The sequence below is a fragment of the Camelus ferus genome, chromosome 12 (genome assembly GCF_009834535.1).
Source record: "Camelus ferus isolate YT-003-E chromosome 12, BCGSAC_Cfer_1.0, whole genome shotgun sequence".
Taxonomy (NCBI): domain Eukaryota; kingdom Metazoa; phylum Chordata; class Mammalia; order Artiodactyla; family Camelidae; genus Camelus; species Camelus ferus.
This window is the reverse complement of record NC_045707.1, coordinates 18676691-18693196: the sequence shown is the minus strand read 5'-3', so window position 1 is coordinate 18693196 and position 16506 is coordinate 18676691. Positions and strand designations below refer to the sequence as shown.

Here is a 16506-nt window from a genome sequence, read left to right as displayed (position 1 = left end):
CGTCGTCAGATTTCTTTGGCGCTAAATCCCAGATTCTTTAAAAATTATACCATGCTGTCTTTTGGGTGAAAATTGATTGATGTAGAAATAGCAATACCAATATGGTAGGAAAAGTGATAATCCCATTAGAGGACTGGCTTTCTTTGCTAGCAACAGAAACTCCCTCCTACCTCCACATCTACTTGCTTATTATGCTATAGTGTTGGCATGTCTCTTGATTTTAGTGTCTTAATTTCTTCTGGGATAGTAAACTATATGTATAGTCTGGATTTGGGGGGTTACTGTATAAGGAATTTTTTTTTTCCTTCCTCTTGAAGAAGTGCTATGAAGGAGAGGGTTTTCAATTTTAGCTTAAATGGTTTAGAAATAAATTTTGTCTCATTCTTAACCCTTTTTGCAGGAAGTTTAAATCTAGAGTAAATATCTCAGATTTTTCCATCATTCTTTTTACTTGAGTTATTATGGCATTGTTCAAACCGTTCCTTTCTAAAGGTATCTTATTTTAAAGACAAAAGCAATAAAATATCTAAAATGGATAGTATATAAATTTAAACATTTTTTCCTAAATCAATGAAGGAATCATAGAAACTGCTTCTATGATATATTTATAGAAGTATCTTAATAAAGCTAGTTCTTGGGGTGGGTATAGCTCAGTGGTGGAGCTCGTGCTTAGCATGCACAAGGTCCTGGGTTCCATACCTAGTACCTACATTTTAAAAAATAAATAAATAAAATAAAGCTAGTTCTTACTATATAACCCAAAGAACCTCTGCCACTGTCTAGGAGTAGAGAGGATGCCTGGTCTAGTTTTTCCCATGGAAATACATTTCTTGCTTTGATTCCGTAAGCTACTGTGTAGTTGATGGTTTGCTTTCCTAAAACCTATGCCAGGAATACACAGAACAACTTTGTGAATACCAGCTGTTTGTTTTCCTCATAATAGGAGTCCATTGATCCAAGTTTAATTAGACCCAATTATTTAGTTTGTTTTTTTTTTGGGTTTTTTTTTTTTTTGCTTATTAATATAAAAATGTATTTTGACCACCTAGTGACAGTGGACTTGAATCCAGAGCGTTGAATTAATGCAGTCCAGATTCTACTTTTTTGAGTCTTCTCCTTCTCATGGTTTGCCTGTATTCTAAAGATTTAAGCCTTTACTGCTTTTTCTAATTAACTATTTTCAATCTTCCAATAATTTGTTGATATTTCTTCAAAATATAAGTAACATTAAGACAGTATAAGCTGGAGGATTTGCATAGATGGTTATAAGTATGAAATCCTCTCTTCAGGATTTGCATAGATGGTTATAAGTATGAAATCACTTTTATTTTGTACTTACAAAGCAGAATTTATATTTGACTTTATTGAGGTATAATTTACATACCGTAAAGTTCATTTATTGGAAATACACAGTTCAGTGATTTTTGGTAAATATATAGAATTGTGCAACCATCATCACACCCCAGTTTTACAACATTTCCATATCCTCCCCAAATTCTCTTGAACTTGGCTATTTGTATTTGATCACAAACCCCAGCCACATGAAACTACTGATCTGCTTTCTGTTTCAAAATTTGTCTTTGCTAGACGTTTCGTATAAATGGAATCAGACAGTGTATAGTCTTTTGTATCTGTTTTCTTTCGCTTAGCATAATGTTTTTAAGGTTCTTCCATCACGTAGCATGTATTAATTCGTATTATGTTCCTTTTTGTTGTTAAATAGTATTCCATTGTATGGATATACCACATTTTGTTTATCCATTCACCAGTTGATGGGCATTTAAATTGTTTTCTGCCTTTGGCTATTAAAATGCTGCTGTAAATAATTGTGTACAAATTATTATGGGGGATATAGTTGTTCATTCTCTTGGATAGATTCCTAGGATCAAATTTGTTGCCTCCTGTAAGCATAAGGTTCTTTCCTTTTTGCCTACTTGTCTTCTTTAAAATAAGACATTGGATTTCCCCCCACTCATTTCTTTCCTTTTTTTCTCCATTCCTCTTGGCCAGGGAGCACAATACTTGGGAGCCTGAGAAAAATTTGGATTGCCCTGAGCTAATTTCCGAGTTTATGAAAAAGTATAAGAAGATGAAGGAGGGTGAAAATAACAAACCCAGGGAGAAGTCAGAAAGTAACAAGAGGAAATCCAGTTTCGCGAACAGTGCTGATGATATCAAATCCAAAAAAAAGAGAGAGGTAAGCTTTATTTCCCTCTTTTCCCCACAAACTGTTCTTCTGCGCCGCCCCCCACCCTCACCCCCAGCCAAAAGGCATTATTTTGGTTATTTCTGTTCCGAGGTAAATTGTTGAACAAAAGAGCTCCTAGGGAGATAATGTTGATTACCTACAGCACCCTCTCCTGGCTGAGTGAGAAACATCATAATGTGTCCACTAAATTGTAGTAAAGTGGCAAAATTAAATCCCTATAAAACATTCAGCCACTCTGTGCCTTATCCATGAATAGGTGGCTAAGTTATCTTAGAGAGGATGAGCCTTTGGTGAATTTTTTAAGAATAGAAGGGCGCTTTAAAATGTTTACCACTTCACTTTTTTCTTTTGTTCTGAAGATAGCACTTATTTTCAACCCTTTATATTCTATTTCCTTTTTTTAATTGAGGTGAAATTCACACAACATACAATTAACCATTTTAAAGTATACAGTTCAGTGGCATGTATATTCTCTTCTGATCCTTTTATTTTTTACATACTCCAAATTAATTAATTTTCACCTTTCTTTTGAATCCCTTTATTCAGTTTGGACAGTGTGTTTATGAAATTTTGGTTTGATTCAGTTGCTTTAGTCCTTCTGATCTGTAGCTCTCAGGTAACTAGCCATGAGCACTGTTACTGCCTCTTTTTCCATCTGTATCATTTCCATCTGTGTACACATATACACGTACTCATTCCACTCCCCTAGCTTCCATTCCTTTCATTTATTTCAAGGTTGTGAAGCCCTTTGTGCCGAAAATGTGTCATACCCTTAAAGTTTAATAAAATAAAAACATAAGTCTGCTTCTGAGTCTGCTAGCATCACTGCCATAAGCATCCCTATTTATCTTCATTCTCCTTGGGTACCCATCTTTCTAGAGCATTAGTTCTCAGCCCTGGCTGCACATTAGAATCACAGCAGATGATGAGGAGAGGGGGTGCATCAAAACCCTCCAGTGCCCCAAGATACGCACCCTAGACCAATTAAATTCAAATTTCTGTGGGTTGGACCTAGGCATCAACATTTTATAGAGACTTACACAAGTGATTCCTGGTCTCCGTAGAGAGAAAATGGAAGACCAGCTTTCCAAAAAGAATTGAAATAAGAGTGGAAGATTGGAGGCTACCAGTGAAAGTGCACTCTAGGTTTTTGTCTGCCTCCTTATTTGATTCCCTGATTAATTTTAGTTTTTGCAATCTTATTTTTAAAACTGCCCTATTCTGGTGAGGGGTGTCTATCATTATGACACAGTGTACAGGTAAATAATTTGAGAATGCCTTCCCTTCTTTAAGGAGCTAGGACTTGGTTCTTTCTTTTTTCTTTCACTAGTCTTTTGTATTCTGGCTTTTGTTATTTGATTCATTTCTAGCTAAGTAAAGAGACTGGAAAACAACACAGCATAAGACTTCTGTAGCCATTGTGACATAATAGTGTGTATTTCTTCAACCTAAGGTTTCTGTCCTTCTAAACAGGAGCAGTCTGGGTTTGAGCCACTGGCCAGTGCAGAGAGTTGCATTCCCAGGCCAGGTTCTGATGCTGCTGACCTTGAAAACCACCCCCACATGTCCCTTACATTGTAATGTTTATCTGGGGCCCCTGACAGCATTCTCAGCAGTGCTGGTGGCTGTCAGGTAGGCAGCTGGGAAGATAGGTGATTGTATGTTTTAAAGGTGCAGGAGGGGATTGCATTTCTTGCTTTAGACCACTGCAGAAGAAATTTGTTAGTCGGCATTATGCCTGATTTAAGATTACTGCCTGTGTGATGATTTTAGCATTTTCCTCGCTTCGGCTCCTTTTCAGCAGCTTGAACATTTTTCTTCCCTTCCCTCCCTATGTGGCAAACTGTTTTCAGCCGCCAGCGATGATTTACGATTCATTTCGGCGCCAGCATTCCAGCTGTGAGCAGCTGTGTGCACATCTGGGAACCTCCTCCCTTTAAGCGCCCCCAAAAGAGGCTATGTTTTTGAGTCTGTATGTCCCCTGATCCATGCATGGAATTTCCTTCCCAGTGTGGGTTCCGGTATCTTTGGGGACCACCTGGACCCTGAGTGCTTTGTATCTCTCAGAAGAAAGCAAGGTGAATGTCAGATCAAAGAGATTTTATTATGAAAATCAGACATTAGAGATTTAGTTCATTTGAGCTGTCATTCTAGAAATCTTTTGTTGTTGTTGCCACTAGAAAAGCTTGCATTATTTTCCGTAGTCAGGTTTTTAAAATTACCAAGTTTGTTTAAAATTTCACCATTTTGCTCTCACCAGTACCAGCACATCTGAATCAGACCCTATGCTCCTTACCTAGATTGCATAATTGCAATTTGACCAAGTTTGAATAGTCCTGTACAGAATTATCAGTTTGTTTTAAATCGCTGTCCATTTCTGCTCTCTAATACTAATAACCCATCCACTTGCGGGGGAGGGGATGGGGTGGGGGGCACAGACCAAGGCCCCTTCCTCAAGTGTGTGAGTATTACAGTATGTGAGCTCTGAAAGAAATTTGCTGTTTTATGGTAGTGCCTTGAATCATTCTAATTCTGTTCTTTCATAAGTATAGATGATTATGTGAAAAGAAGTATTAAAAATATTGGTCAGTATTAGGTGAACTAAAAGTCTAAAAAAATAAAGATTGAGGTGTGGTATATTTGAAGTTCATAAAATGAAAAAGGGTTTGGTTTGTTTAACCATGGACAGAAACAACAATTCAGGGATAGTCAATTTATAGTATTAAAGAGATTAGGGGACTAGAGGAGTTCCTAGATGGTGACTTCAGAATATTTTAAGGGAAATTAAACAGTTTTAGGGGCCACTCCTAATCCTTTGAAGGAATACTGGAAGGACAACTGCATCTTCCTACAAAAATATCTCTTGGCATCACTGTCACTGACTGACCCAGTATTGTATTTCTTAAGTTCTAAGAATTTTATGAATTGGTGACAGAAATGGTATCCAGCGATATTAACTTAGGCTGTGCTTTGTTGAGTTGAGAAATGATGAGGTTTTTTATTCTTATCTCCAAGCTGTAACCTTTCTTCCTCTTCTATTTATAGCAGAGCAATGATATCGCTCGGGGCTTTGAGAGAGGATTGGAACCAGAAAAGATCATTGGGGCGACAGATTCCTGTGGCGATTTAATGTTCCTAATGAAATGGTGAGAGAGAAATTGGATTTCTGTGCCAATGACTTGAATTTGTATGGAAGATAGTGAAGGAAGACTGAGTATTCCCCAGTTAAGAATTTTGATTGTCAGGAATCTTTTTAGCTGATACCAACTGTTGGTATTAAATGGAAATTATGGTTCAGAATGGATTTAAGACATTCTGAAGCTTTGATATTAAGCCAAATTATATTATATTATATTAGCCCACATACCAGAAAATGGTAGATTTGAGGTAGGAGACGTATAAACCTGAGCTAACCATTTATTTACACAGTTCTGAATCATTTACCGTCAGACCATGAGCCTGTGGCCACGGGATAGGAGCTGAGTGAGGCTTTCTGCCATCGCTGAGGACCAAGACCACGGAATGATGTCTAAAAGAGAAAAATAATCTTAACAAAAAGCATTAAGAATAGTACTAGCCAAAGCACAAGTTATTTCATCCGGTAAAGAGAGAATGGCTCTTAGAGGAAAGCGTAGTTACTTCCCCTCAATTTGGTTTCTTAAAGACAGTGATTTATGGTGAAGCCCTCATGACCTCTCTGTTTCCATGTGTTCTGGGCTTATGATTTAATTTTGTTTTCTAAATAGAGGGTTCGTTCTACACTGCCACGAAGGAAGTTAATTACCTTAAAAGTTGTATAGTCAAGAGGTTTAATATTTTATCTGATCGAAGTTCTGCTGGTAAATTACCCAGAAGCCTATATTTGAAGAATCACTATACTCTGTCAGGAGTAAGTAGCTGTATTGACTGCTTTTCCCACTCAGACACATGTGGTACTTAAGATTTACATTCACATATTTAACTAGCTTTCTCCACCACAGTCCAAATTTGGGTGTCTGCTCTAAGTTGTGTGTTTCCCTCTTCTCATCTGTAATACTTAACGTCTGTGAATTCAATGTCTCCATTTTCTAGAAAAGGAGGTAGTTGCCTTTGCTCACATCTCAGTGGAGATTTTAATTTAAAATATCTTTTTTTCTTGGTTTGGAACTCTGTTTAAAGGACTTGCTAGATCTTGGTGTTATGCTTTATAATAGAGCCTGCGTAACTTGGGTAATAGAAATTTGCAGCTGATTCCTACATTTCATTTTAGTGACTAGATTTTACATTCTCCCTCACCTTCCCTTATCTAAGTACTGTTGCTGACTTAAATTTCTGTTTTCTTATTGTTCCAATCCACAGTTCTGACCAAAAGGATGAGTGTTTAAAAGGCCACAAGATGGAGGAGGGTTAGGAACCTTTCATGATCCAGATGATCCAGAAACTGGATTGAGCAATTTATGCATAATCAGTAGGGCTGAATGTAGGTTTGGTTGTGTGTTCGTTCACATGCTCATACACACAAGTAAAAAATTATGGGAGCAGAATTTTATCTAGTGGTTTAATTTTCACCCTTTTGATTAAACCTGCTATGTTTTCCATCTATTCTAGCTGATGTCTTCTGTTTCTGTCTGATGTAGTAGTTAAATGATATTTACTAATAATTTGATTCATTTACTTAAACTTCTTGAAAATGTGGCACTCTTAGGGTCCTTTTTTCTTTGAAATCAAGATGAAGAGGCGATCAAGTCAGCTAAATCATAATGTAATGACATAAACCTGTGTTTGGACAGACTCTCTCACTCTTACTTCCTCTTGTTCTAACTCTCATACCCTTTCCCTCCAGGAAAGACACAGATGAAGCCGACCTGGTTCTTGCGAAAGAAGCTAATGTTAAGTGTCCACAGATTGTGATAGCATTTTATGAAGAGAGACTGACGTGGCATGCATATCCTGAGGATGCGGAAAACAAAGAGAAAGAAACAGCAAAGAGCTAAAGGAGGGGGTGGTCTTTGTCATTTCTCTTTGTACATAATACATCCACCTCCCTGCCTCCTCTCCTTCTACCCATCCCCTTCTCTCTTAAACACATCCATAAAAATGTGCTTATCACTGTGCTCCACAGGAGAAATGTTGGTATTGGTTCTCTTGTAACATAACTGATGGTCTGATTCATGATAAGTGTCTCTCTGTGAAGACCAGGCATTTACATACTGTGTGTAATTCCCACAATTTTTTCCTTTGCCCTCCTCTCTACCCTCTGCTCCCTTGTGACCTCAAGATGAGTTTGAACTTTTTAATCACCTTAGAGTCTTGATCTTTTCAAGGTTGGTCGCTTTTTAGATGGGGGATTTTGTTACAATGATGATTCATTTTGGTTTCTTGCTTTGGCTCTTAGAACATGTTGATGACCAGCTAGCCTTTGTGTTGAGATGTTGGGATGGAAAAGATGTTGCCCATCTTTTTAAAAAGCCAATAGCAACTGCCTACCTGTTGGGGCTTTCCCAACCTCATTCAGCTCTCCCCAGGAGAATACAGGGTTCCCGGTGTGGTCTTCTGGGCCACCCTCTGTTGTTCATCCTCACCCATCCTCCCATAATAGTTCCATCCTTTGGAGGACTTGAAATTTTACATTCAGATTTGTCAAGGCACTCCTTTTAGCCCCAGGACTTTGGGCCTTGTTTCTTTAGCAATCCCTAATTCTGCTTCTGCAGGTTGGTGTAGTCTGTCATAAAATGACAAGATTATTAACTGTGGAGATTTTTAGCTGTTAGTACATGAGGATGATGGGGTAGGATACAATTGTCTTTATTATCACATACTGTATATCTGTACTATTTCCTTCCACCCCTCCTGTTTGGACTATGTGTTTATGTAGGTGTGAGTGACTGCCTGGTGCTTGCTTGTGCCAAGGTGCTAGGCACCCTCCAACCCTGCCAACTTTGGTGGCCTCCCAAAACATTCCTGTTACCAAAGAGGCTTTGAACCTGACCCTCACTTCTCAGTGAACCCATTTCCCCTCCATGCCAATATTTTCAGTGGGGAATTCTTGGAGGGGAGCCATTGGCCACAATATCAATTTTAAATATTCATAGCATTTGTAATCATAAATTTCCTGCTTTGTTGACTCCTGGATTTGCCACCAAGAGTCCCCGAAGTGTTAATACTCTTTCCTTTTTCCACCCTCAAACTCTTAGTTGTATCTTTTTTTTTTTTTTTCAATGCATTTATTTGGAAGACTATCACCTCAGAGAGTGACAGGCTTCCCATATTAGCATGTTGACACGATCTTCTCTTCCTATTCAGCAAAATAGTTCCCTTTTGGCTTCTTGTGTTACCATTGTATTGAGAGGTTATTTTTCCGATCATATCCTTCTGCCTTTGTTCCCCAAGAAGCGCCCTACTTCTCTTCACCCTTTTTTTCCTTGTAGATGAAGGAGGCTAGAGAATCAAGACTAAAAGTAAGGAAATAGCAGGGTTTTGAGCATCCTTGTCCCAGCCCAAAGCTGAGGGAAAAAGAATAAATGCTTGAAATAGCCTTAACTCTAGAGTTCATCAGCCATTGAGGTTTTTGTGGTTGCTTCTGATTTTTAAAACATAGCTGTCTGGCGAGGAGTATTCAACCATTTCTAGATTATTCAGAGTAATGAGGGGAATGGAGAGATTGCTCCAGTCCACAGATGAGCCGAATAATATGCAAATCATATACCCATTCATAGCATTTGTTAACATTGCTTCCCTGCTCAGCTGCTGATTGAATTCTGTGTGCTTGTATAAATTATGTCAAAAATTATACTGCACAGTTGAGAAGACAGCTGTTGCTGCAGTGACATGACAGACTGGAACAATGAAGCTTTTGGTCTCAGCCATCCAGGAAAATCCTTCTGAATGGTAATGTGATTGGGTGAGAACTCATAACCCATGCCTCAAGTGGGTAGGAGTTTTATCTCCATCTTCCTTAACTCTCTGAAGAATTAAAGGCCTAGATCAAGTGTTGGATAATTGACAGTTGTTGGTGCTTAATGTGATGGGCATCTGAAAGAAAGAAAGGATGGTCAGGAAAGAGATTTTTCATACAAGTAACTAAGGATATCAATTAGGGTATACAGACTAGGACAGAAGTGGTCTGGAGCCCCCAAGGAGGCGAACTAGGTCTCAGTTTGCAGGTGTGTCCACGTAGCCAGTGTGTCCCCCAGGAGCAGTAGGCTTGTAAGCAGACTATGGCCATCATATTTTTGGAGCCCAAATCTAGCATGTGGACAAAGATTGCAACAATTATTTGGTACTGAGATTGGTCCTGAGAAACCTGGGACATGTGGTTGCCTGGGATATAAGTAATATTTAAGACATTCATCACAATCTGATTTCTTTTAGCAAGATAACCCCATTATCATCTGCTGCTACTCACCACCCCTTTAATATTTCACTGCATTCATCTTTTTCTGTCCACAGTTTACTGAATCATGGTCTTGTACTTGTATTTAGTGCTGTCCAAACAACCTGTTCTACCCCTGCCTACCCACAGCGACTTCTGCAGGAATGAGGGGAGCCAGCAGCCAATACTGATCTCAGCCCTCAGCAGAAAGGAAACCAGATACCTGCCTGCGCCTCCAGCATTTGTCAGTGCTGAGTCTCAGCTGTCTGGGCCCTTGGAGAGTTGCAACCTCAAGCGGGAACCTGTTTTCACGGGGCTGTCTCCTCTCAGAAGAGTTAGTAGTCCTGGGCTAAGCACTCTTAAACATCTAGGTCTCAGGTGCTCACAGTTTATTTTTTCTGTTTTAAGCCCTCTTTCAAAACATCTTTCTAGTGCTGAATTTTTCTTCCTTACTGTAATCAGCATTCAGGGATTTCACCTTCCACAGACTAGCAGAACTTTGACCAGCAGAGTCTACCAAGGTCAGCATAGCTGCTTTTCCAAGCCCTGGGCTGGGCAGATGGCCTCACGTTAAGATCAGCTGTTAGAGAACGTCAGCCCTGATGGAATCACCATTTTTAACCTGGAGAGGTCTGTATATTTTCCCTCCTGCAGTCTGGTTTTTGTCTGCCCAAGGGAGCATTTGGACCTGTGGTGTTCCTTAACATTCGAAAGTCTAGTGGTCCCTGGCTCTCCCCCAGCCGTATGTCTGTACTACTGTTGTTGATGAAAAGTTGGGCCTGTTCCTGTACTTTGGGCAATTTTAGGTTATTCTTAACTCTTCGTTCCTGTGCCGTGGCCTCCCTGCGGTCCATTTCCCTTATCTTCAGGCCAAATCCTAGGGCCCTGAGGGAAATGCTTGTGATTTTCATCTTGTGATTTTCTTGGATCTGTTTTTGCCCAGTTCACTTAAGGTACAGCGAGGGGTCAGAGGAATCTCTTTGGGATGGGGAGTGGGAGATTGTCGTTGCCCTTAGGGTTCAAATTTGAGGGCCTAAAATGCTAGTTTGCAACAACATGAGAACCCCAGGAAGGGTTATGTCACTAGATTGGACATGTGGAAATTGTTTTCTCACAAATTAGGTCAAAGGAAAAGCTCATTTTGCAACCATGACTCCATCCTTTTGGTTTAGGTTTTTAGAGTGAAAATTTTTAGAGTGTTGAGGTTTGTACCTTTGTAATCAGATCACCAAGCAAGCATACCTGCTGCAAGGTGGAGAGAGGAAAGGTCTGGACCCGGTGTTTTCCAGTTTCATTTTGGCTCTACTTCGTGCATAACTAATCATAAAAGTTATGTTTTCAAAAAAAAATATGTTTTCAAAAACAGATGTTACAAGTCTTGCACCCAAGAACATATGCTCAAAATTGGGTGCCCCCCCAGCCCAGTTAATCATGATGGCTTTCTATTGAGCCACCCATATTCCAGCCACGTTAGTGTATGTCGGCGTCCATTTCATTCAACAAAGTTTAAAAAGGTGTAGTCCCTGACCTTAATTTTCATACTGGTGTGGGATGAATAGTTCAGTGTAATAAGTGCTATAAATGGGTACACAGTTCAGATTTGGGGCAGAGACAACTGGTTGGTATAGTTTGTGGCCCTAGAGTAGGAGATTGACGGTTCATGTGTAGAAAAGACGTATGACCTTGGATGAACTGAACTAACCGGCCATAGATGGGCCACAACAAGGACCTGTTTGATTCCAGGAAATAAAGATAACTGAGAGTTGATTAGAAATGCTGTTACTGAGAGAGAAAACAACACGTTGAGAACCCCTGGTTTTGCTCCCTATTTTAGGCTCTTTGCCAGCAGCGTATTGAATGGTATAGTTAATCCTTGCTTGTGGAAAGTATTAACTGTGGCAGTGTTGTTACATTATTGTAGGTTCTGTAAAAATGTATTCCTCGTGGATATTTTATCAGAGTTGCTCACACCTTTTTCAGTTTCTCATCCCTTTTGAAGGAATTAACATGAGGCTGGCTTGAAGCCTAAAACATAAAGGAGGAACATGCTTTCCAATGACAAAAGAGTTGCTAAAGTGAAGGCTCGGGACACTTCTAGTAACACCTGGGCATCTATTCTGGGCAGTTCATTTTTCTTTAGGACTGTAGGATGGTGATTTCTAAGCAGAGACTTGTTTCAGTTATGTGGAAACCTCTCCCAGAAATACACATGCCCTGGAGTCTGGGATTTAATCAGTCTAGGGAGGTCTAGGGTGTGGGCCAGCCCTGTTAAGAAACAGTCTGATCTTAGTTCTGACCATGTGACCACAGGAAAACAGTACTTTTCTCTGCCTGGGTAATTGAGATTTGGGTGATTGAAAGTTGACTAGCTTTGGAAGTCAAACTTTCCAAGAATTAGAATAACTGTTGGAAAATTAAAGTGTGAAGGCTTTTTGGATAGTAAACATTCTAGTTTCTTTTTGCTTGTGCTGGATTTCTTGAATTTTAAACTACCTCATCTTGTCTTTTTAGAGTTACTTCAGCTTGTCCTTGCCACTTTAACATCGCGCTTGACTTTGGTTGTTTTCTAAGATGGAATATTTCCTATTCACTGAAAGCATATTTCTTTGCCTTTTATCCTGATCCTCATTTCACCTATCGTCATCTCATGTTGCTCCTGTCAGAGAAATCTTTTAAGATAGTTTAAAACCTTGGTTTATGGGAAGAAAGTGATCCTCCAGTGCTGTTTGTCTCTGAGGTCAGTAAGAGAAGGAGTTAAAACAAGGTGGTGGAGGAGGGGACAACCTGCACTGGAGGCAGCCGACAAGGGAAGAGCTATTAATTAAGACAATTTCAAAGCCAACTGATTGTGATCATTAATGTCACAATAGATCAAAACCTAATTATCACACCCTAGGTAAGAGCCATCAGTATTAATCAGAAAATCTAATAGGAAACTATTATCAAGAAATTAGGCCAAATTGAATGCAATGAACTTTTTATCGTCTCTCTCTTCTCTCTCTTTTTTTTTTTTAAATTTGGAGCTGTCCCTTGGCATTGGCAGGTGTGACCCTCACAGCTGACCCAGGTCCCAGTGGCCTGTTCATCATGCCTTTTGAGAAATTCCAACACAGACTGAACCAGAACTGTCACTGCTGCTTTAATCAGTCTTGAACTTTCTTGTCACCTGGACTTATCCAGGGTGATCAGCAGTCAATGAAAAAAGGGTTATACTTAGGTCTTGGAATGATTGGTCCTTCCTGGAATGTGAGGATCCCTGGTGAGCATTGTATTGTGTGTGTTGATAAATCATTTTTTGGGCTTCTAATGTACATAGGGTCTTGTTGCTCTGGCTACTACAAGAGGGTACAGAGGAAAGGAGGGCTTCCTGCCCGGAGAGTCTTTGAGATGAGCTGAGAAGACAGTTTCATCGTGTCCGGCACTTATAAGGCTCAAGTCAGAGTTTTGCAGCTTCTAGTAGCTTTAGGATTTGAGTCTAAACCAGGGCTGGCTGTGGGTTTAGAATTTTCCCCCTAGAGTTAGGATAAGGGTCATAATGATTTCCACCAGAATTCAGTGTAAGTCCAAAGGAGGGGGAAAGAGTGTTTTTTTCCTTTGCCTTTCTTTTGTTAAAGAGTTATGTCTCTGGCAGGAGGTAAGAACATTACAAGAGTCTTCTGACCAGTTACTTCACACCTTCTCCTTGAATGGAAAAGTAGATGTCATCATTTATATCCTTAACTTTGAGCTATTTGTGAAGTTGCTGAAACTTCTGAAGTTGGAACAGGGGCAGAAAGTTTGGAAAGATGCTGCCCCCCGAGTGTTGTGGGGAGGGACAGGCAGCAGCAGGAGGGTGTTCGGTAGTGCTAGATCCCTGCACCCCTTTCCCCACCGACCTTGCCGCTCAGAGCACTGCTGAGGAAATGGTTCTTAGCTTTCTGCTTGAGTGTGGTCTTCGTTCTGAATGTTAGGAATTTGGGTTAGTCGGTGTAGAACTTTGAGAAATCAGTGTGACTTAATCCTTCACCTCTTAGGATAAAGTATTTCTTTACAAGAGAATTCATGCCCTTAACGTTTAAAATGTAATTTTATTTTCAAAACATCCATTAACAGATGACTTTCAGAAGCGGTTTGTTTCTTCTCCAAGGTTCTTTGCATTATGCTAGGTAAAGTAATAGGCCATCAGTTAATAGTTGTGGGTTGATTGAGTTCATCTAGTTTGCAGTGAGGTGTGCCTACTGACTTCCTTTTGTTCCCAAGTGCACTCTAAGAAGTGAAATGCTCCAGGGCGTGGAATAAGAATGGAGTGGATGCTGACTATGTGTGCCAACCTCCTCAATTGATTCATAATGACTGACCTTGGGCAAGTCACTCCTTTCAATGCCTCAGTTCCCCATCTGTCAAATGGGGGTAATAATACTGACCTACCTCACAGGGGTGTTGTGAGGCATTGTAAATCAAAGTTGATAGAATACTTTAGGGTCCTCAATGGAGGATGCCTTGAGCCGAAGTCTAGGCCTACCATAGGCTTCTGTCCTCACTGAGCTGTCCCAAGGTTGGAACTCCTTAGTGACCTCGGCAAGTTTTCTGCCCCCCACCCCTCATCAAAGCTGCTAGTTCAGATGTTGACAGTGTTTTCGTGAATGTTGGAGTCTTAATAGTCCAGATTTACTTAAGATGTTATAGGGGGAGGCACTTAGTATTTTCTATGTCTTGCATCCACAAAGAGAGGCCGTTTGAGACCCAAGAGCATTGGATTAGGGCATCTGGGATGCTCTGCTTGTTTCTCTGCAGGTTGGGAATTAAGGTCCCATACCCCACGGGCTTGGACAGACTTGGGCTGTCTCAGGAGCAAAGCGCACACAGTGGGTTTGATTTATGTCATTGCTTGTTGCTCCCTGAACTGATCCCAGGACAGCTGGGTCACTTCACCCCTTCGTGGCATCTGTACCTGAGCCTCCGCCTCCACCTCCTTATAGGAACCAGCCGGTTCAGTAAACATAACCACTTCCTTTATCCCCCACCAAAAAAGAGCCACATTGGATTTTTTTTTTCTAGCGATACGTTTAACATTCAGAATTGGGCATTGATACTCCTGAAAGCTTCATCCAATTCACTGTATTTCATCATCTGTCATCTCTTTCTCAGTGTCCACAGTCTAAACTTTCCTGACTTTGACCTTTTTTTCCCCTGTGGTTTGGGAAAACTTTGGACACTATTTCTATTTGCCCAGGTGTGGGCTCAAGAGCCTTACTCTCCATCTCAGTTTAGGGGCTCAGCCAGCTCCTCTTCCCAGTAGGGCTCTTTCTCCTCTCCCTCTCCTTGGCCCTGATGTGTAACCTATGAAAAAGCACAAGGTCCTGTCCCTTTGCCGCGGTCACATTCCGGTTCTCGGTGTTTTGTGGACTCAGCTCCTCTCTTCACTGCACTGGCGGCACCAGGCGGTTCTGTGGAGTCCTGGAGGATGGAGAGAGCATGGTCTGACATCCTGCCGAGTAGCCAGGAGTTGATTCACCCATAGCCCATAGGCCTCCCCACCCCTTCCCACAGGATGGGATCTAAGAGACTCAAGAGGCTGGGTTTCGTTCAGCGCTCTGTACCATCCTGAGGAGCAAAGCAAATCACACTTTGTAGCCAGATTTCTGAATGGAAACATGGGAAACTGAGTTCTCTATGGACCTTTTTGGTTTGTGGGGGAGTTTTGGTTGTGTTTCTTGGTTTTATTTCAGCCAAACATGTCTGCTTTCGATTTTTTTTTTTTTAGGATAAGTGGTATATATATATGTTCGCCTTTTAAATGTAAATGTTTAAAAGTAGGCAATTTATGTGTTTCCACAACTGACATCTGATGCAGACCTCATTCTCTCCCCCTCTTCCACCCTCCTCTTTTCCCTCTTTTCATACTCTTGTATTGGTTCTAATAAATGGTTGCTTTTCAAATACGGATCCTGAGTGGTGGTTTGACCATCTGGGTCTTACACTCCATACTTAATTTGGGCCCCGAATGTCAGCCAGCAGTTGCGCATGTGTTTCTGAAAGAGGAGGGAGATTTGGAGAACTAGGGCTTTTTTCTAAGGATTGATGGTCTCTGACTTCCTGCAAATAGCCACAAGGTGGCGCAAGCCTGAGGGAATAAGAAGGTGTATTCTGTTCCCCACTCCATTCCCTTAACCCCTTCGGGTTGTATGTCTTCCTGGGCTCCAAGCTCCATTCTGCTCCCAGTGGCTCAGAGAATAAACATTAAACTTTAGCAACCCAGGGACCCCTGGGAAAGTCAGCTCATGGTTATTACAATTTGTGGAAGGCCAGGGGTGGGTGTAGCTCAGTGGTAGAGTGCACACTTAGCATATACAAGGTCCTGGGTTCAATCCCCAGTACCTCCATTAAAAAAATAATAATAATAAATTTGTGGAAAATCACATTGACAATCTGAATCAGGTTTGAAAATCCCCCAATATTTGTGAGATGGTAAATATAATATCTTTTTGATTTGCTTCACAAAAACCAAAGAAACTGTCTTCTCTAAGGATCTAGTGATTGTGGGTCATGGTGGAGGGGGGCTGCAATTGGAAGGTGGATTAGGAGGGAAAAAGATAATCAAGAATTTATTGGGTTATATAAGCCTGATGCAGTTCTGAATCTAACAGAGATGTGCACAAAAACAGGAGTTGAGAAGCAAAGACAAGGGATCCCAGGACCCAGACATCCTCCCGCTGAGGGGTGCCTCCTCCAAAGGCTGAGCCCTCTCGTTCCACCATCTCTTATCAGCAATTCTCCCTCTTTTCCCTTCGTGCTGCTGAGTTATAGGGTCTCCGCAGTCTAATCTCGTAAAGTCTTATGAAGACATCTGTAGGTTGGCTGGTTTAATGGTCCGTGACCCCATAAACATGGGACAGGAGAGCCATTTGGTCCACCTCAGAGCCAGACCCTTCTGGACATTATTTATTTCCTACCTCTGATGCCTGGG

General features: G+C 40.8%; 1 protein-coding gene across 3 annotated transcripts in view; it reads left to right on the top strand.

Moving 5' to 3' along the window:
- Positions 1 to 15481, top strand: part of CBX5 (chromobox 5) — a 33780-nt gene extending 18299 nt beyond the window's left edge. For all 3 annotated transcript variants that reach the window (XM_006182408.3, XM_006182409.3, XM_006182410.3), the window contains exons 3-5: positions 2011 to 2197; positions 5255 to 5355; positions 7032 to 15481. In XM_006182408.3, the coding sequence (XP_006182470.1) occupies positions 2011 to 2197; positions 5255 to 5355; positions 7032 to 7182 (439 nt within the window). In that variant the 3' untranslated portion in view covers positions 7183 to 15481. The remainder of the gene's footprint in view (positions 1 to 2010; positions 2198 to 5254; positions 5356 to 7031) is intronic.
- The last annotated feature ends 1025 nt before the right edge of the window (positions 15482 to 16506 follow it).